Consider the following 20733-nt stretch of genomic DNA (forward strand, 5'->3'; position numbering starts at 1 on the left):
AATCATTTAATTTAATTACAAGTAAAATACCAACCAACGATTAAATCGGAAAATTCAAAACATATCGTAAGTAGTTAATGGTGTAAGTCTTAACACTACCTAAATATTACGCTGGTATAATATAGAATGGGAGTGAGAGGAAAAAGAATGGCGATAGCTCATAACTTCTGTAGAAATACTGTGTGATAAGCTTCACTTATGCATATGAAGAAAAAGATAGAAGCTATTAAGTTTGTTTGGTATTCCAAAGTACAGTTCATTTTAATTAGTATTGATTGATTATATGTTCATTAAAAACTAACATTAATTTATAATTCAGACTTTCGCATTTTTTATTTTGTTTATTCATCCCTCTAGTTTATTACAGTAGGATATATGCAACTTGGTCATGATAAACAAAAAACGATATGAAGTCTAGTGAAATTGACAGCGAGAGTTGGTACTTGTTATGACACTCCAACGTTCAAGTCACTATTGAAAAATACATTTTCAACATATTGTTTGCATTCCATGTGTTGATGGACTATGTTTCTGATAGATTACAAAGTAAAAACATTTTTTTTTAGGGGACAAAGTAAAACTCAAAACTTATAACATTATTTTATCTATACAATACAATTTTCGCTAGCTGCATATACAATAAAATACAGATAAATGATCTAGATGGATTATTGAACAAAATCGGTTGCCACGGGATACATTTTATATCTCAGCATTTTGCTTAAAAATGGATATAAATGACCAAGGAGCAAGTTTCTGTTCCATAATGATTCGACGCCGGCCAAAGAAATTCCCAGGTCATTCTCTTGATGTATATCGAGTCATTCTGAAGTATACAGTGCTGATTCACTCAAGTCGCAAGGTCAATATTAATTCTCCAGATGACGCTTTCCAACATATGCTTTGGGTGGCACTGCAAAAAAGTATACCGGTTGCAATAAGGTGCCCAAATAATTATTTTTTTGGATTAAATCCCTCAGCCAGACACTATGAGATCATTTTATCTATCAAATAAAAGAGAACACCAAACTCTAATTAACATTGCTTCATCTGTTCCCACATTCCTAGACTTGTTACAACTTGTGTGATGTACTAATATTTAAATATTCATTCCTGTCCACAACACATTATCAACCATAAACTAGGAGAGATGCTAAGACCGCACCTGAGCTTTAGCTGAAAAAGTATCAAGAGCAGGACACTTTCAATCAACCTTTCCTTCAACATATTGTTCATACAAAGAATGATATTTTGCTGGGATGTAATCCTTGAACCTGTTGAGCATAAGATGGCTAAGGTCAAGATGATTTGACATCAGAAATTTCAATTCGATCAAATGCCTGAAATGTATTTCATCTTTTAATCATGCACAAAAGTGACAAGTTGAGTGGAAATCTCAATGGAGGGCAAAGACCCGCTAGACACTTTACAGTTAGCGTATATAATGCCTTTACACATGCAATAATAGTAGCTATAATGAGTTTGCCCATGCAATACAATTATACTGGGCAAGAACGAGATAAGAATAGTAACTAATCTTGAGGACAAATCCAGAATTATCAATAATAACGCACTGCCTATTGATGTACGGAAACAGGGACACCGCTTCATAACCAGAAAGGAACTTAGTTTATTACAACATGCTCGTCTATCCACTTTTCTGTTGCACTTGTAGGTAGAAAAAGAATTATATATTTTTCATTATAAGATTAAAATAAGTTTCTATTGTTTATTTGTTTATTTTTATTTTTTTGAAGGGTTCTATTGTTGTTTATTGTTTATCTTATTGTTGTGGATTGTTCCTATTTCAATGGGATTTAACTAATTTTTTAATTGATAATTTAAATTTAAATAATATTATAATTGATAATTTAAATTTAAATAATATTATAAAAATGGTAAAATGATAAAAGTAATTTAAACGAAGGGGTAAAATTGGAAAGAAAAAATCCCGCGCAAAAGGGTGTATTCCTTTTACATATTGTTATAGATTCACATACCTTTTTAGGAGAGGTAGCCTCTCGGGTCCAGAAAACAATCTAGAAATGCTTAGTAAAACTTCGCTAATCTTCAATGTTTTGGTCTTGAGCGCTTTCATGTAACCCACAAAGTCTATATATTCTGCAGCACTGAGTTTATCTCGGACCTACAGAGCATGATTAAAACAAAGCATCCTCACTCTAAAGTTCTCATCAATGTATTTTCTAAGAAAGGAACTGTCATTTCTGTATAACGATCAGCAAATGAAAAGGAACTAGAAATTTCCAGTTAAACTTGTGTAATCATTTCAAGAACCAATGTCAAAACTCAAAATTAAGACCCTATCTAATCATGTCCTTACAGTTCATGTTCATGTATTTCATAAGATTCTCTAGCAGATTGCCTTCGGTCGTTAATTTATTTTGGTTCCAGTTATTGGCAGTTAATGCATTTCCTACATGTCGTGCAATATGCAGAACTATTTATCACATAAAAGGATTTTACCTGAGCAAGGAATGCTGATCCTTGGGTTCCATCAGAAGTAGGTGCTGAATCAGCAGGAAGATTGTCTTTTTGTCTAAGAAACTCAAGATTTCTACTTTGAGAGGTCACGTTATCTTTACATTGCAGATCTACATCACCTTGAGCATTTTGACTAGCTATATGACAAATCTAATTATTTATCAAGATTGAATTTATTACACTGAAATAAGAGCTGTGTAATTTATGAAAATTCTACCTGACGATGATTGCTCATTAGAATTTCCAATATGTTGCTTTAGGTCATACTCTCCTGCTATAAATCTACGCTTCTTGGTGATACAAGGTGCTATCAGCATATTCTTTGATTTTTCACCCAGTTGAGAACTACCAGCCAAATCAAACCCGCCATGTTCTTGCGACAGCACAGTCCTCCTTTTATGCAAAACTACCTCGCGTGTATCACTTGAACTTTCACTACCTACAAACATCCTATGGTCGGAAGACAAAGATGAGCGATTGGCAGGCAGAACTCCCTGCATGAATGAAGTGTGGCCCTTTTTTGTATCAAACGAAGATGAAGCTTTCAAAGTGCAGTTTGGATCCACTGGTGTAGGCTGCATGTACAATCATTAACAAACTTGAGTACCAAACAAAAGCATCATATGCTTAAAAAAATGTGTCTTTACAGTATACAATCAAGTAGTTACCAGAGGTGACAGAAGTTTTTCCATGTGAAATTTGTCCATAAAGTGCTCTGATGATGGAATTTCTCCCAGATTCCCTGAATGAGGAATGATAATCTAGTTCAATCATATTGCTATATTAGTAGAAAAAAGAAAACAATTATAAACCAAGAGAATCTACTCTTTGCAATTAGCCAGATTTGCATTGATTGAAGACTGCAGAAATGGAACATGAAATACAGTCCAGTTTAGAATTATTATAGGAATTTTTTTACAACTAAAAAAGTTAAGTTAGAGATATGATTGCAATTTTAGACTTTTTCAAAGTTAGAATGTGGTTTTTCTTTTCGGACTATATCCTAAGTTCCCTTTTATTTTTTTCCTGATTGGTGCTTGAATCCAGTTCTTGTATTTCAATGTGTTCTCGGGTGCTGAACCTTTATTGTAATGGGTCGGGGTACCGCTGTACTCCCTTCTTTACTGTTACTCTGTTAATAAAAAAAGTCTAAAAAGGTACATGTTCAAACAAAACACAAACAGTTTATGTTAGTACTTGATAAAACCAGTATGCACCATAAAAACACTGAGAAAATACAATAGTTTTAGGGAATGAGTTAATGATAGGACCCAGAAGAATAAATGGGAATAGGGTTAGAGTTGGTTAGACAGTTAGATCTCTGTTTAGTTAGTGTTGTTGGAGCATATGATTTGTATTGTATGCTGTATATACTTTCTAGTTTCTATACCTTGTAACATACTATACTGTATAGAAGTATAGTAGAGTATAAAAGTATGGTAGCACATGTCCAGTGTCAATTTGTTGCTGTTGCAGTTATACAACTTTCAGTTAGAGTTTGTACCTAACTGAATGTGGTATAAATACATGATTATAACTCTACACACTTTTCTCTCTGAAATACTCTCTCGTATCAACTTCTTTCAGTAAGTTAAATTAGAATCCATCAAGCAGATGGGTAGTTGAGTACAAGAGTTTAAATAGCAGGAGCAAGATAGAAAGTTGTATGAAAGAAAAACAGTTTATTTAAGTCAAATTTGTTCATCTTATTTTCCTCCTTATCCTTCCCTAGTGGAAGGAATTAACCAGGATTTAATAACAATACCCACCCTCTGAAATAACAACGCCCAGCCCGATTTACTACAAATTCAAATGCCTATTCAAGAAACATATTCACAATATTTTAGTGTGACAGTAAAACTAGGGAGAGGCCAGATTTTACAGAACTGAAGCCAACAAAATATAGTTCTAGCAAACACTGACCACCATTTTCAGCTTCTAATAATGACAGCTTTGTAGCACCTCGAGTTCGTCCATCTCGAAAAAATCGAGTCAGAGTAAAAACAACTTCTCCAAATCTTGAGTAACACTGCAAGATCAGAAATCAGTTAGTGCAAAAAATGTTAATCAAAAAGACAAATAACATAACAAACTAGCACCTTGATGTGAGGCTGTATCCATTTTGAGACTTGGGATTGGCGATGAGGTTGTGTAAACCTGTAAATTACTCCAAGACCTTAATAATCCCACGGCATAAGTTGGCAAACCAAAGGCCAAAATAATAATTGCTAAGGTCATAGAATAACAGACTTTTAATTTAATAAGCAATAATTCTAAATAGCATTTTGACATTTTTAGTCAAAAAAAAGTAGCATTTTGACATGTGTATCGGTTGACTTCTGTATTTGCTGATGTTTTTACTGAGATACTTATTTCAGAATATTCAGATAAAAGGAAAGGTTAGTGGTTCATATCAAATATCATGACACTGACTTTCGATATAGAGATGGCGGAAGAGAACATCAGAAAACATCTATTTGTTAGAACCAAAATAAGCCATCGGCTTATCATTTATTTTCAAGATAAAAAACAGCTGGATCAATATCCTTTCCTTTTAAAATGTACCACTTAAAAGACTAAAAAAAGAGAGCGGAGAGCTGCTCATAAAAGTTTCTTACTCTGTCAGCAGTACCAAGCTATATATTTTGGAGAAATTTAGAGCAAAAGATCCAAAAGTTAAAACCTTTCATCGCAGAAAATAATTGCTCCATAGTCATGGCGATGGCGAATTACACGTCCAACAGCTTGATTCACAGCTCTGGAGGCTTGTTGGTTATACCACTCATCTCCAGTTAAAACCTGATTAAGTTCCAGAATCCAGATAAATAAGTACATGTATTGCATAGAGCAGGTGGACAACATTTATGTCAAATGAAAAAATTCTAACCTTGAACGACCCTCCTTGTGCCCCAGATTGTTGATCCAAGTACTCACGTTTTAAACGAACCTGTTAGTGAACGAACCCAATGGCTGAATTTTAATAACATATAGCGCATGTGTATACAAACATATGTAAGTGACATAACTACCAGTAATTGGACTATTTAGTATCAGAATGCTTAATGAATGCAACAACATACAAATTTGCAAGCCAAAACTAAGAATGGTAAGAGATTTTAATAAGAGAATGGAAAAAGATTAGCAAACCTTAGGATCAGTGACTGTGGCATAAGGCAAACCAGTAACTACCACAGCTCTACCTGCATGATCTGCAAAATCTAATCCTTCGCTAACCTGTTAAATAATCATTCACACTAACAAACTTTAGGTTCGGATGCATCAAAGTGAAGCGGTTAGCTATAGGTTTGCATTGCAATACAATTTCTTGGATGATGTTTCATTCATGAACATTTTCCCTGTTAAACATATGATGATTGGTTAATTTATATGATACACATGTTTTTGTATCCTAATTTTCTCCCATATATTGCCGCATCCCTCCCTTCAGCCCTAGTTTTAAGGTTGTGTCATACTAGTAGAGGTACAACTACATACATTAGTATATGTATAACACGTTATAATTTAATAATATGAATGCGTATTAGAACACATGTCATTTCTCGACAGACGGGATCGAGGCATACCTTCCCACGACAAACAGCAAAGAAGACAGCTCCAGATGCAGTGGTATCGTTCAGTTTAGTTAAGTAGTCCTGTCAAAGAAATATACAGATCCATAACGCTATTTTATGCATCCAATGATATTTATGGAAAAATGCTGCTTACTAAGCCACAGAATAATCATACCTTAATTGATGAGGTAAACATTGAAGATTCCCTAGGTTCTATTACAGGTTTTTTGTTTTTGCAAATCCTCTCCCATATTGATGAATTATCATTACTCTGAAAATAAAAAAGCACGAGAAAGGTTAAATTAACCAAGAGCATACAAATTTAACTTTTGATTAGGGCTTACCAAGCTTTTCCAGCACCCAATGCTTTGCTCCAAAAGGTAATAAGATGGGAAGAATACAAGAAGTCCATCCGGAACAATTCGAGTCAAATTTACTGTTAAAAAAGGTGAAATTATAGCAATCAATAACAATCCCATCTGAATCATGAATGTAATTTACATAATATTAACTTCTTGTAATTTGCATTAGTTTTCCTCACTTGCGTTTCAGCATACTATTCAGAAAGTTATTTTTCCTCTCAGGGCTATAAAAGCAAAGCTACACTCATTTGCCTTAAACAACCACATCTGATGTCTTTCTCTCCAAATAAATAGCTAGATAAGGACATAAATTATCAAATTTTCTGACAAGTGACAACTTAAACTCTACTCACTTTACAACCAGTTACACAAATCCATATCTAAACATGAAATATATATCCCATATCTTTCTAGGAATGATTCACAGTTTCACATACTACTGAAAACTAGCAAAGTTCCAATGTTACAATAACATGCAAAATACTACTGGAAACTAGCAAAGTTCCAATGTTACAATAATATGCAAAACTTATGTATGTTAAACTGTCAATCTAAAGCACTCCAAAATCTGAAAAGGCCAAGAAAGCTAGAATATAGATCCAGGATCAAGCCACATCAAGAATGCAATGTTCCAGACCAGACACAAACAAGATTTCAACTATCAAACATAGTGCAACTCCAACATTTTTAACTAGATATGCAATTTTCAGCGTGTTTAGACAGTGCACAAACAAGGCTACATTGTAACATATCCGGTATAGCCATGAGATTGACACATACCGATTGCATTTCCAAGCTCCTGCTTGTACTCCATCGTATCACGAGTGCGGTAAGAGGAGTTAAAAGTACGCCCTAAAGGACCAACAGGTACAACTCCAGCCCATATCTGATTTGGGCCTATTACATGTGGATTTTCCAACCGAATGGGGAAGTCTCTGACACAACCAGAATCAACTCAGTTAGTTAATGACACAAATATCTAATATATTATTAGATGAAAAACAATACACAAGAAAAGGAACTTACAATTTCAGTTCCTCGGCAAAAGAGTCTAAAGGAGATAATGTGCCTGATGTCAATATAATTGATCTAACCCCATCCTTGGCAAATTCTTCCAAAGCTATTCCTGGATTAAAGCACCACCAGCTGAGTGTCCTTGACACCTTGCCTGCAACATTGAAATAAAGAGACATAATAACTGAGAAGGGAAGGGAAATGGATATCTACAGTTACAAAATACTGTATAGGTTCACTGCAAACACTTTAGATAGTCTGTAGAATGAAAGAAATATTTTTCATTTATGAGATGAAATTTCTACATGAAAACTTCCTCCTCAAGGTATGTATTACTTTTACTACACAACCAAACAGTCGCATGTTAAACTTGTAAATCCTTATTCCAATATAGCTGCATGTAAACATCAAACGACACATGACTCAAAGGCCCAAGAGCTTTACCGTGCTTAGGATATAGGAATAAACTCAAGAAAATATAGTCCAAAGTTATCAGAATCAACCTCTTTTTTGTCATGAAAATATCAATTTTCCGGATATATAAAAGCTTAAAATAAATTTAGTCTAACAAAGAAATAAAGCAAAATCGATCAATAATAGGGATAAAAATCATAAACAATAAGCCGAACAAGTGCCACAGAAATGATCAATCATGCCCCAACATATAAGATAAAAGTTTTAAATTTAACTTTCAAACTAAAAGTAAATGTGTGAAAATTGACATAACAACAAAGTTAACAACAAGAGTGTGTATAGTGCATCCAAATAAGTCCAAAACTACCTATAGAACCATTGGCAGCCCAAGCCTCAGCCTCCTTCACATGAACCTGTTTTTTGCAGGGAAATAAAATTTTGAAATAAGATACTATAGAACAAGTAAAGCAGCAAAACTATACAGACAAGAATTGCTGTGAAGCAATAAGACACAAAAACAATCCACTGAAGTGTAAATAAGAGTTCAAAACTTACACGATAGTATTTAGCATGAGACGTTCTTCCATCCCTGAAAATGATGTCAAGAATATCCTTCATAGTTTCCAATCTGCAGATGTTGCTAGTTGATTTCTCCTGACTATCTTCTTCGAGGAGAGTTGAAGCATCAGTGACGATACTCTTAAGCTTGGGAGCAGTCTTGTGTGTGATATTAAGATCAGCCAGCAGTTCAAAAATATAAGGCCCAGGTTTGGTGAACCCCAACTCCTTGGATTCAATATGCACCTCAGCAATACGCTTTTCAAGTTTTAGAAGAAGCGCTGCAATAAATAAAAAATCATCATGTGCCTGATAGCAGGAAATATACTGTACAAGTAAAAAAAAAACAGAGAATGTCTTTTGTATACAGTTGGCTGCCTTGCCAGAAAATCCAGTAAACATTTGAAAACTAAATAAGCTTTTTACTTTAGATAACTTTCCTAAATAATGTTAACAGAGTAAGTAAAAGCGTACATCATGATATTGTCACAGAGAATTGGACCTTATACTAGCATATTATAAGATTTAGCTCACCTTTAAGGATAGCAAAATCATCTGGATTTTGTGACTTGTCATTTGATTTATTTCTTCTTTCTATTAAAAGGTCAACACAACTTTGAGCCTCAGAAATGCAAGCTGTTAGAAGCCAAGAAGGCAGGTCAAAGGAGGCTGCGTCAGCACATATGCTTTCCTGCAGAAGGTAACTGTCATTTAGTGATAACAAGCAAATTTTAATGTCATGAATAAGTATCAATAAGACAACAACACATTGCTAGAGTAGTCAAAAGGACAATGTTAAATAAATAATTGCCAGGTTGACACTGTAAAGAACAATGTTTTATGCATTAAATCTCGTTTGTCAGTAATTTATTAGTAAATCTCGTTTGTCGGTAATTTATTAGTAAATCTTCGTACCAGGTTGTGAGCTTCGTCAAATATGAGTATACTATTGCTCCAAGAAATTTGCAGAGCCTTTCTTTTCCCTCGATCAATAAGATAGTTGTATGGAGCGAATATTATATCAACAGCCTTGTGGAGCTCCTTTGCTAAATGATAAGGACACCTGAAATAAGCAGACACGGTTTGAAGCAGAAGTCTGAGTAATCAACCATTTCACTTGATAAAAAAACAAAAAGGATACAGCGCAGTTGAGAAAACATACGGCCCGGATGTTTTGCCAATATTGACCAAATCCTCGATATCCATAGGCTCTTCTCCAAGATTGGGATTTTGCTTCAAATAGTCTACATAGAATTATGGTAATATTCTCAAATTAGTATGTGTCGTATATGATAACATGCCAAAACTTAAAAATCAAAATGCAATTTTCTTTTTAACTCGGTATCCGGCCCAAGGACCAACTAATCTGAGGGGTCCAATCCCATCGTACACTTGCATGGGGCTCGTTTAAAACCAAAGCAAAGTTTTGTATGAACTAACCCACCGAAATTGACATCAGGGAGAATCAAACATGAGACCTTGAGAGGAGCACACTCCAAGGTCCCAAACCAACACCACTAGGCCAACCCAAGTGGGTTTCAAAATGCAATAATTTGACTGAAGATTTTCACAGTTAATTCATAAATGATTCCAGTAACCTATATTGTATGCAAAGGATAAGGTTTTACAAACTTACCAAGAACTTGATTGAAATGATTACATCGACGCTTTTGCTTCGCACGCCTTCGACAGGCAAATCGACAAGCATTTGTTTGTGTTCTTCCACGAAGTAACTTCACTTCATCGTGAATGCAAAATTGTTCACGAGAACCCAGAACGGTCATTTTAGGTCTGCGTACTAATGAAAACCAGGTGAGCTTAGGCCCGAAACACTTATATCACCATAAAACTGTAAACTACAAAAGTCAGCTCAATTTGGACAAGTCTAGTGAACATTAAATATCAGCCAAGACCAGTGGAAAGTGCCATAATCACTAAGCTGAAGAAAGTAGATACTCGAAAGAAAGTGCCAGTGAATGGTCTCGATTTACATTTTTTAGGTGAGTTAACGGCAATCAACATGACAGACACTATCAATTACTATCAACGCTCACAACATCCAAAAAAATGGTATAGCATCGAAACTATAGATAAGTCATTTTTAAACTTTAGTAGTAAAAGGATCTTTGTGAATATAATTTGACCTGTAAGATGTCCGTTTCAACTCTTGAATTACTTGACGTATCTGACTGTGGGTGCGTGAAGCATATACAATAGTAGGAAACTTTGAGGCCCCAGGCTCTGACTGTGACGATGAAACCTCAGTTTTACCGTTATCACCGGTTTTTATGCTCATACCAGTTGAGAAACTGCCCAAACTCTTCCGCCAGGCTAAAGTAGCACATAGAAGACATAGTGTTTTACCAGTTCCTGTGGGACTCTCCAACAGTGCATTAGATTCCTGCCATACCGAAACACAAAAATACACAACATCAAGAAATATCCATAGCACAGTATGCTAAGAAGGCATTTGGAATAACTAATTTAGGCTTATGTGTTTGTTAGGATTGTCTTATTTGAGCTTATCTCCTGATATAAACACTTGTGAGACTATTTGATAGAGTTTATAAAAAAGCTTATTACATGTTCATAACCTGTTTGCAACTTATTTCCATAAGCTCTTTAGAATAGCTTATGAAAACAGATTATGGTTTATACGAAAAAAATTTGACTTTACTTTATCGTTTGTTAATAGAAATAGCTTATTCATAAACACTTATGCTATAAGTGGCAAATAAAGTTGTTTCTCTGAACAAGACCTATGCCAGTGTTGGATACACTTCTAAAAATAACTGATATCATGTCCGTAATCTATTTTCAATTTATTTCGATAAGTTACTCACTCCTCGTAATAGCTTATAGTTAACTATGAAGCACAGACACTCCTCGTTATCGGACGAGTGTGGATGTCTGACACCGGCGTATATGATTAATTGAATTATATCATTTTCACAAATTATCATCAGTGTAGTCGACGTGTCTGGGTCTAAGTTCGCACTTCATAGATCAGCAAACACAAACATTCTAGAATGACTTGATGAATAAGTTCTTAATTAAGCTATTTACCCTAAAACATCAATCGATTATTAATCTTGTCAATAAAAAAAATTAATCGATTATTAATAAAAATAGCTTAAATAAAAAAGCACGGTGGTACCTCTTGAAGCGATTGCACGACTTTGTCCATGTAAACAAGCTGGGAATCATAGGCTTCATAAGGAAAATCAACGTCGATTCCTCTGATCTTGTACGTCGGCATTTTCTTGATTCGCGATTGAAACCGAACACAGAAATGGATCAATGCTTTTCTCCCAGAGTTTGCATTTGTGTGAACTTTGATTGAAAAAGAAAAATGTATTGAACCCTAATCTTTGCACTGGCTAGTTAGTGGCTAGTGATAGAGGGATATATAATTTTCCCGCCAACGCGCCCGAGTTCAGTCAAACGTCGTCGTAGTTAACATCCCGTTCATTTTGATTTAATTTCTTTTTTGGATGAAGGAAGATAAAAATAGTTGGGTTTTCTTTTTAATGAAAATGTAAAAAACCAAGGAGAATTATTCATATACTTAAAATCAAAATAAGGATCCTCGTGAGCTTAGCTCAGTTGGTTTGGACAATGCATAAAATATGCAAGGTTCGGGGTTCAAACTCCGGCCACTACCAAAAAAAAAAAATAAGGGCTGGTAATGCAGGTTGGTCAGTCTTGTTTAGGTCTTCTCCATTTTTAAATCAAAATGTTAATTTGTCTTTTGGTGGATTAGCGAGTTGGTGGGTCGTCCGTCAAATAAGAGACTTAGGGAAACAGTTGAAGCTCCTCGTTCATAGACTGCAAAGCCTTCACGTGTTCAAGAGCCTAATAATGAGATGACACGTATGCCATCTCCATCGCCACGCACACTCACCGCTGATATCACAACACCAACCACCGCCAAACGACGTTGATATGGTAGTTTGTGGTGGTCCTTCCGATGTGTCACTCTTGCCGATTTTTTGTAAGCATGTTGCAGACGACATTGGGTGGGAAATGTATGTATAAACTTTATCTTTTCTTTACTATTAATATTAATTTTATTTATATATTTCTATTTATGTTTAATTAATTTTTTTTCAAGAATGCAAGAAACCGCTCAAATGCATCAACAATTGAAATATGATAATTGATCTTAATAAATCGTAAAGGAATAAAAAATGTAATAATTAAAGATATTTTTGTGGATGTGCTTGTAGTATTTAAGATAATATCATTTCAGATATTTTAAATGGGTTTATAACCCTTTTTTTTCGAGTGTGGGCTATAAACCATTTTGAGGGCATACACCTCTTTGTAACCGACCTCAACTTTACCTAGGTCAAACCATTCCCTTCTTAGATCGAACAAGGGTGGATGACGTTATCTTCTCCTCATAAGACAATCAATCAGTCATCACGAGGCACACCCATTAAAAGTCATATGCTTGTTATTAAGATGGATCTGATGCTGCCATTAGTCGTGTTTTCCCCATTTTCCAAAGCACGTGCTTGGGCATTATGTAAATGTTGATGACATCTTCATACATTCATCTTCATACATTCTACCTTGGCCATGTGAGAGCAAACTATTTTTCAAATGGACTAAGCATTTAAGGATTACTTGTTACATATCATACGAGAAGAAATGTGAGGGGCAATCTTGGAGACCAACTAGCAAGTCGACCGTGGTTACATTTCTCAGTTTTATCTCTCTTATCCCATGTTGATACCTCTTGCCGAGGGGGATCCATCGAGGATGGCAGATCAAGAGGTTCTTATAGAGCGTGACAATGCAAATGACACTCGGGGTGCTCTACAAGTAGGTAAGAGGGTTAGAAACACAACATTGGATGTAGTGCATAACAACCAGGAATACATATAGCACTCTATACGACAATCTCTAGCATATGGTCATAGAAACAACGTCTGCTACCCAGTACCAGTCGAGGCTTAGATAAAGGAGTTACAGAGAATATGTAGAGCGAGCAACTTAATAGTTAGAGTTTTATTTTCATATTGTTTTTTTAGGGGGAAAACGTTTCACGTTGAACACATACATTTTATCAAAATGATTTTTATGCTTTGTTAGTTTATCAGATAAGGTTTATTAAAATGATTTAATTTTGATGTTTTACCAAACTATTTTGTCATGTCATCAACTAAATTGAACACAAAAACATGCTTTGCTATGTAATTGAATTGTTGTACCATATTGTTTTGTTTTATGTGACCATGTTAATTAGACATTTTCAACTCTTTCAAAATGCGTTCAGGTCCATCAAAGTTATCTATCGATTCTTGACCAAAAAAAGTTATCTACCGATTAGACTAGTTCATAAGTCCTAATTGGACTAGTACGTAACTTTTAACGCTCATGTCTAAGAGTTGATGCCATTTTTTCTATTTTTACGACAATCAAAATTTATCTACCTATGAGAACGTGTCGTAACCTCTGGCCGACATTTTGGAATTTTTGAGGGGTCTATGAGAATTAAAGGGGCCCAAAAAGCAATTTCCTATTATTCTCAAAAAAGACCAAATAAGCCCAACTAGCAGTAGCAGCCTTTTCTTTACTTTTTCGAAAACAGAGATTCATTTAGTAGTAGATGTTTCTAGAAGCAATTCGGATTCTCCAGACATCTCTGGGACCAAAGAAGCACGTCGACAACTCGTTCAAACTGGTTATAAATCAATAAATTCCAAGATCGTATAAAAAGAAAGTGAAAAATAAACCATAAATAAAACAAACCCCGAAATTCCATTCCAGTCCCCAAACTACTCAAAAGTTTCTCCTTCTCATAAGTTCCGTTAGCGTTTCGTAAGCTCTCGCTGTTCCATTTTTCTTCAGATTGTTCCAGAAACCCTTCAAAACCCTCTCTTCCTCTTCTCGATCGCGCTTCGTTAGGTATAATAAACTCTTCTTCTTCCTCTTTTCATTTCCGTTCCGTCTCTGTTCAATTTCATGCGTTTAGTGATAGATCTATGCATTATCGGTGTTGTACAGTATTCAATTTAGAATTCCTCCATATTCTTGTGTTGTATTTGTGTAGTTTTTTGCACTCTATCATTGATGCTTGATTTTGTTTGAAAATCTGTGTAATTATGTTGATTTAGTGTTGAGATGTTTCTGGAAGTGAATTCTATGCTGTTGTTATTAAGTTGTTAGGTTCAATATATTTTAATTACTGTGTAGCTGGTGTTTATGGCATTGTAAGTAGATGACGTTGATTCTTGTTTGGCTGTTATATGTATGGTTGCACGGACTCTTTTCATTAAAGACGTGTTTTGTGTTCGACAAATGTTAGTGTCTGATATATGTGATTACGTGTATGCTTGGTTTTAATTTTGAAGGGTCAAAATTGATCTAGAGTTTGTAGAATTGACTCTATTTGAATGATTGAAAGGAGAATTTTGCTTGTATAATTGATTCTACTTGAAACTAGAATTTGTAGCTTTTGGCTTCTACTCTTATTTTTTTAGCCCTGAATAATGTTAAATCCACTTTTGCATAAATACATTCTCAAACATAAAGCAGTTCAAATTTAACTCACTTTTATTCATAATCAACTTAGCAAAGTCAATTTATGTCATTTGATAATCAAACACAAACTACATTGAAGAATGTCATTATCTCAAATTACTATCTGTGTCAAAGTGACATTGTCCATGCTTCATGGGCTGTTATTGTCGTTTCTTTTTAATCTGTTCTCTGTTGATTATTATGGTGTAATTTGATCTATGTAGCCGATCTCACTTAGTGGGATAAGGCTTGGTTGTTGTATTCTTTGCTTTACCATGAATTGGACTTTGTGATTTACATGTGAAATTGTTGTGATGTTTGTTTCTTTTTTTTTTTCTTCTAGATATTGATTTTGTGTTGGAGATCAACCAAAGATGAGTGTGGTCGGTTTTGATTTCGGTAATGAGAGCTGCATTGTTGCCGTTGCAAGGCAGAGAGGGATTGATGTTGTGCTCAACGATGAGTCCAAGCGTGAAACTCCAGCAATTGTGTGTTTTGGTGACAAACAACGGTTTATTGGGACTGCTGGGGCTGCTTCAACTATGATGAATCCGAAAAATTCAATCTCGCAGATAAAGAGATTGATTGGTAAAAAATTTGCTGATCCGGAACTGCAGAGGGATTTGAAGTCATTGCCTTTTAATGTCACTGAAGGACCTGATGGATATCCATTGATTCATGCACGATATCTGGGCGAATCTAGAGAATTCACAGCTACTCAAGTCTTTGGGATGATGTTGTCGAATCTTAAAGAAATAGCTCAGAAAAATCTGAATGCGGCTGTTGTTGATTGCTGCATTGGAATTCCAGTCTACTTTACCGATCTTCAGAGGAGATCTGTATTGGATGCAGCCACTATTGCAGGTTTGCACCCGCTTCACTTGATTCACGAGACAACAGCAACTGCCTTGGCTTATGGAATTTATAAGACTGATCTTCCGGAAAATGAATGGCTGAATGTTGCCTTCGTTGATGTTGGGCATGCTAGCATGCAAGTTTGCATTGCCGGATTTAAAAAGGGGCAGCTGCAAGTACTGTCCCATTCGTACGATAGGTCCCTGGGTGGTAGGGATTTTGACGAGGCTCTTTTCCATCATTTTGCTGCCAAATTTAAGGAGGAATATAAGATTGATGTTTACCAGAATGCCAGGGCTTGTCTGAGGTTGAGGGCTGCTTGTGAGAAGCTGAAGAAGGTCCTCAGTGCAAATCCAGAGGCACCTCTGAACATCGAGTGCTTAATGGATGAGAAGGATGTGAGGGGATTCATCAAGCGTGATGATTTTGAGCAACTATCTCTTCCAATCTTGGAGCGTGTGAAGGGACCTTTGGAGAAGGCACTTGCAGAAGCAGGTCTTACGGTTGAGAATATCCACATGGTTGAGGTGGTTGGTTCCGGTTCTCGTGTACCAGCTATCAACAAAATATTGACAGAGTTCTTCAAAAAGGAACCTAGGCGGACTATGAATGCTAGCGAGTGTGTTGCCAGGGGTGCTGCATTGCAGTGTGCAATTCTCAGTCCAACCTTTAAAGTACGAGAGTTCCAGGTAAATTTTCTATGCTGTACTCTCAACCAGTATGTTCTGTATTTTTGGCATATGTTTTGTATTTTTTTTTTTTTTTTTGCGGGGGGGGGGGGGGGGGGTTGTTAGTGTTATATGGCATATGTTAGAGAAATCAAAAGTAGTAGATTTACATGAAAATCAATACTCCCTCCGTTTTAAAATGAGTGTCGTTTTAGCCAAAAAAAATTGTTTCAAAATGAATGTCGCTTTCAATTTTCAATGCAATAATAACTTTTTCTTTTCAATTGTACCCTTCAATTAATACTATATACACATAATTCCGTAGTATTATTTTTTCTTTAATGAAAAACAAACCAATAGTTGATTAGGATAATTTGGTAAAATAACATATCTCTTTCTTTTAATTAATGCATTTCTTAATATGTGTGTAAAAACCTTAAACGACATTCATTTTGAAACGGCGGGAGTAATATTTTGACTTTCAAAAAGTCAAATTCATCTCTTTTCACCATTTTCCAATGCAATATTTCTATTTGTATCTTCTTAACCAATGTCATAAGGACACTCTTTAGCATTTCCCTTGTTATATTTACAAATTGACCATTTTTTGCAGAGAATTGTTATGCATTCTATTATAAATAAATTGTCCATTTTTTGCGGAGAGTTGCATGCGTTCTAATGAGTATAATGTATTGCTTAATGTACTAACAACATTTGTTTACTTCATTATGAGAAGGTCAACGAAAGCTTCCCCTTTTCAGTTTCTCTTTCGTGGAAATCTTCTGGTTCAGATGCACCAGACAGCGAATCAGACAATAAGCAAAGTACCATTGTTTTCCCAAAGGGAAATCCCATACCTAGTTCCAAGGTATTGACATTCTTCAGAACAGGAACCTTTTCTGTTGATGTACAATGTCATGATCTCAGTGAAACGCCTACGAAAATCAGCACATATACTGTAAGTCAGTTTTCATGTTCTTGTACGTTTTACAATATTTTTCCCTATTGGCAGTCTTTTGACTCTTGCATTTGTGCAGATTGGCCCTTTCCAAACTAAAAACGGTGACAAGGGAAAGGTTAAAGCAAAAGTTCGTTTGAATCTTCATGGAATTGTGTCTGTTGAGTCGGCAACAGTAAGTTTTTGTATGCTTAGGGACTGTTATGTTTTTTTTTTTTTTATTCTTCCTTCTTTTCTAATTACGCCCATGTGAAATCATTGTGGTAAACTCCAGAGCGTTTGTTATTGAATTGTTCTTTTTTTTTTTTTTGTTAAGCTCTTTGAAGAGGAAGAAACTGAGGTTCCAGTTACCAAAGAATCTGCTGAAGAAAATGCTAAGATGGAAACTGACGAAGCTCCTGCTGATGCTGCTGCACCACCTCCTAGCTCCAATGACAACGATGTTAATATGCAAGATGCTAAGGTAACTGCTGATACCCCTGGGGCTGAAAATGGCATGCCTGAGGCAGGAGATAAGCCTGTGCAAATGGATACAGATACCAAGGTACATTCCAAGGAAAACATTTTTGTGTGCTCAAATAATTTGTTTTCATCCACTTCAATGTGTGCTCAAATAGTTTGTTTTTGACTTGTGTTGTTGCTTTCTTGTATGATTTAATTTTCTTATTTCTATTGTGGAAGGAGAGAGCTTGTTTGGTTTCAAGTTTTCAGACAAACTTATATTTGGTTTTTTTCTTGTTAATTTTATAATAACGCGTAGTTTGCAGATGTTTGTGATTTATAAAGTTCTTGTTGGATATTATGCATCAATAAGCTCTCTGGAATTGTCTATAGCGGGGTTTGTTATTTGACTGGCTATGTTTGTAACAGGTTGAGGCTCCAAAGAAAAAAGTGAAGAAGACCAACATTCCTGTTGCAGAGGTAGTTTATGGTGCAATGGCAACTGTTGATGTTCAGAAGGCTGTAGAGAAGGAGTTTGAAATGGCTCTGCAAGATCGAGTGATGGAGGAAACAAAAGACAAGAAAAATGCAGTTGAGGCTTATGTCTATGACATGAGAAATAAGGTTAGGATTGTATTGTTTTTTCTTGTTTCTTTCAAATGGTAGTATTTGATTATTAATTGATTTCTTGTTATCAATACAGCTTAATGACAAATACCAAGAGTTTGTCGTTGCTTCAGAGAGGGATGAATTTATTACCAAACTTCAGGAGGTGGAAGATTGGCTATACGAGGATGGTGAAGACGAAACCAAAGGTGTATACAATGCCAAGCTGGAAGAGCTCAAAAAGGTGAGGCATTTCGGATGGTCTTTACTCTTAGCTGAACTGGTATAAAAAAGTCTCGATGGTGGTTGTATGTTGTAGAGATTCCTTTGATAGCTATCAACACTTTTCAAAATGACTAGGGGCACCATGCGTACATACTTTCGTTTACTACTTTTGTGTAACAAGCAATATGTGAAGGTCCACTGTAGTTATAATTTTTGCACTCTTAATGAACTTTTTTTTTTTTTAATAATTGTAGCAAGGGGATCCAATTGAAGAGCGCTATAAAGAGTACTCAGACAGGGGTGAAGTAATTGATCAACTGATCTATTGTATAAAAAGTTATAGAGAAGCTGCAATGTCTAATGATCCCAAATTTGATCACATTGACATTGCCGAGAAACAGAAGGTAATCGGTATCCAATACTAACACTTCTAATTCATTTCTGGTTGACTTGTAATCTGAAAGTGTTTTCTATTTAAATTTTTTAGGTCTTGAATGAATGTGTAGAAGCTGAGAATTGGCTCAGAGAGAAGAAGCAACAACAAGACTTGCTTCCAAAATTTGCCAACCCCGTCCTCTTGTCAGCTGATATAAGAAAAAAAGCTGAGGCTGTCGATAGGTATATGTTGTAGCTTTATGGATCGAGACTATTATGGTTCTGGCAAAATAGATTCATGTACTAGTTTATTAATCTTTTTTGTATCTAATAATTCTAATTATGTTATCTACAATAGGTCCTGTAAGCCGATCATGACGAAACCAAAACCGAAGCCGGCCAAGCCAGCTACTCCAGAAACACCACCAACTCCACCTCCTCAGGAAGGTGAGCAGCAGCAACAACCAGAACAGCAACCTCAGGAGGATGCTAATGCCGGTAGTAATGACAATGCAGGGGACAATGGTAATCAAGTCCCACCAGTCTCTGGCGAACCAATGGAGACTGACAAATCAGAGAACACAGGCTCAGCCTAATTTTTTTTGTTTAGTTTGCTATGAAACTCATGATATGTTAGAGCTCTCTGTTGGATTGTCACGCAAGTTTATTTAATATTGTGGTATTTGGGGTCCTGGTTTTCTTCCTTCCAAATCTAGTGTTCTAGGTTGATTATTTGTGTACCATTTTGTACTGGTGGAAGGAATGACAATGTCCTCCTCATTATAATTGAATGCTCCAGTTTTGCTTTTGTGTGGCATTAGAACCAACAATTGTGTTTTGGGGGCGATTTAGTTTTATTGAAGTGTTTTGATGTGGATCATATTATCAGTCCGGTTAGTGGAGTGCTTGTGTTATACGGATCATATGATATTTTCTGGTCAGTGATATCATTTTGCTTCCTTGGAGTGACGAAAGAGTGATAAATGCGGTGGTGTATGAGAAATAACATTTTTTACATTGTGTTATAGAAATCGGTCAAGTTTTGCAGAATTGTTGAAAAGGACATGCGAAAAATGGCATTTATGGAATGGAAGTTCTCTGAATTGTCATTTTCACCCATGCATGCTCACCCATGCATGTTTTTTTTTTTACTCATTTCTTAAGGATTAAAACACCAATTTTGCTCCTAAGAGCATCCTTACAATGGTAGTAGTATACTAATAGAGATTTTTTTTAATGAATTCTACGAGTACGCCTCATTTATTTGATTCTTTAATAAACATTTCTTTAAATAGGTTTTGTTAACTTTACATCATTATACAAAAGTAATTTATTTATTAAATAATAAATTTCTTTTAGGGTCATGTTACATGTTAAGGAACTTAAAAAGAGTAATTTGCATTGAAAAACATGATATTTTAACTTAAAAAAATTTAACTACACAACTTTTGATATGTTTTAAATATCCAATAATTTTTTTTTGCAAAGGAAAGCTCGTCTTTCCTTTGCAGGATGGGGATACCGTAGATTTTCCCATAACAATAGGACTGCACCAAGGGTCAACCCTAAGTCCTTATCTTTTTACTTTAGTTTTGGATGTACTGACGGAACACATCCAAGAGTTAGCACCGAGATGTATGCTTTTTACAGAT

At 35.4% G+C, this 20733-nt stretch overlaps 2 protein-coding genes across 3 annotated transcripts; one reads left to right on the forward strand and one right to left on the reverse strand.

Annotated features, from left to right (window-relative positions):
* Positions 1-486: 486 nt before the first annotated feature.
* LOC146951355 (RAD3-like DNA-binding helicase protein) lies at positions 487-11902 on the reverse strand. Of its 2 annotated transcripts, none has more exons than XM_085747320.1 (24): positions 11580-11902; positions 10567-10823; positions 10059-10213; positions 9585-9666; positions 9338-9485; positions 8957-9113; positions 8420-8703; positions 8232-8277; positions 7463-7604; positions 7217-7371; positions 6419-6510; positions 6250-6345; positions 6087-6155; positions 5650-5736; positions 5390-5449; positions 5186-5301; positions 4602-4659; positions 4426-4531; positions 3171-3244; positions 2720-3077; positions 2485-2639; positions 2001-2146; positions 1166-1274; positions 487-913 (listed from the first exon to the last, which is right to left on the reverse strand). In XM_085747320.1, exons 1-23 carry the CDS (start codon positions 11679-11681, stop codon positions 1205-1207), a joined length of 3015 nt encoding a protein of 1004 aa, XP_085603446.1. In that variant the 5' UTR covers positions 11682-11902; the 3' UTR covers positions 487-913; positions 1166-1204. The 2 variants fall into 2 exon arrangements, with proteins under 2 accessions (XP_085603446.1, XP_085603447.1); XM_085747321.1 differs by having other exon boundaries at positions 719-930; positions 1215-1274.
* Positions 11903-14150: 2248 nt separating this feature from the next.
* LOC146951356 (heat shock 70 kDa protein 15-like) lies at positions 14151-19908 on the forward strand. The gene is made up of 10 exons (XM_085747323.1): positions 14151-14338; positions 15297-16497; positions 17213-17434; positions 17514-17609; positions 17751-17978; positions 18305-18499; positions 18579-18725; positions 18961-19110; positions 19194-19324; positions 19440-19908. Exons 2-10 carry the CDS (start codon positions 15328-15330, stop codon positions 19675-19677), a joined length of 2577 nt encoding a protein of 858 aa, XP_085603449.1. The 5' UTR covers positions 14151-14338; positions 15297-15327; the 3' UTR covers positions 19678-19908.
* The last annotated feature ends 825 nt before the right edge of the window (positions 19909-20733 follow it).

The sequence above is a fragment of the Medicago sativa genome, chromosome 2 (genome assembly GCF_051527215.1).
Source record: "Medicago sativa cultivar Bolivia chromosome 2, Bolivia_mono, whole genome shotgun sequence".
NCBI lineage: Eukaryota > Viridiplantae > Streptophyta > Magnoliopsida > Fabales > Fabaceae > Medicago > Medicago sativa.

What these genes read in the sequence shown, in the direction of transcription:
- LOC146951356 (XM_085747323.1), top strand. Translation starts at nt 15,328, where the DNA reads ATGAGTGTGGTCGGTTTTGATTTCGGTAATGAGAGCTGCATTGTTGCC. An exon ending in TTAAAGTACGAGAGTTCCAG is followed by an intron (nt 16,498 to 17,212) that starts GTAAATTTTCTA and finishes CATTATGAGAAG; the next exon opens with GTCAACGAAAGCTTCCCCTT. An exon ending in AAATGGATACAGATACCAAG is followed by an intron (nt 17,979 to 18,304) that starts GTACATTCCAAG and finishes TGTTTGTAACAG; the next exon opens with GTTGAGGCTCCAAAGAAAAA.
- LOC146951355 (XM_085747321.1), bottom strand. Translation starts at nt 11,681, where the DNA reads ATGCCGACGTACAAGATCAGAGGAATCGACGTTGATTTTCCTTATGAA. An exon ending in TGTTTACCTCATCAATTAAG is followed by an intron (nt 6,156 to 6,249) that starts GTATGATTATTC and finishes TTTCTTTGACAG; the next exon opens with GACTACTTAACTAAACTGAA. An exon ending in GAACAATATGTTGAAGGAAA is followed by an intron (nt 931 to 1,214) that starts GGTTGATTGAAA and finishes CTTATTGCAACC; the next exon opens with GGTATACTTTTTTGCAGTGC.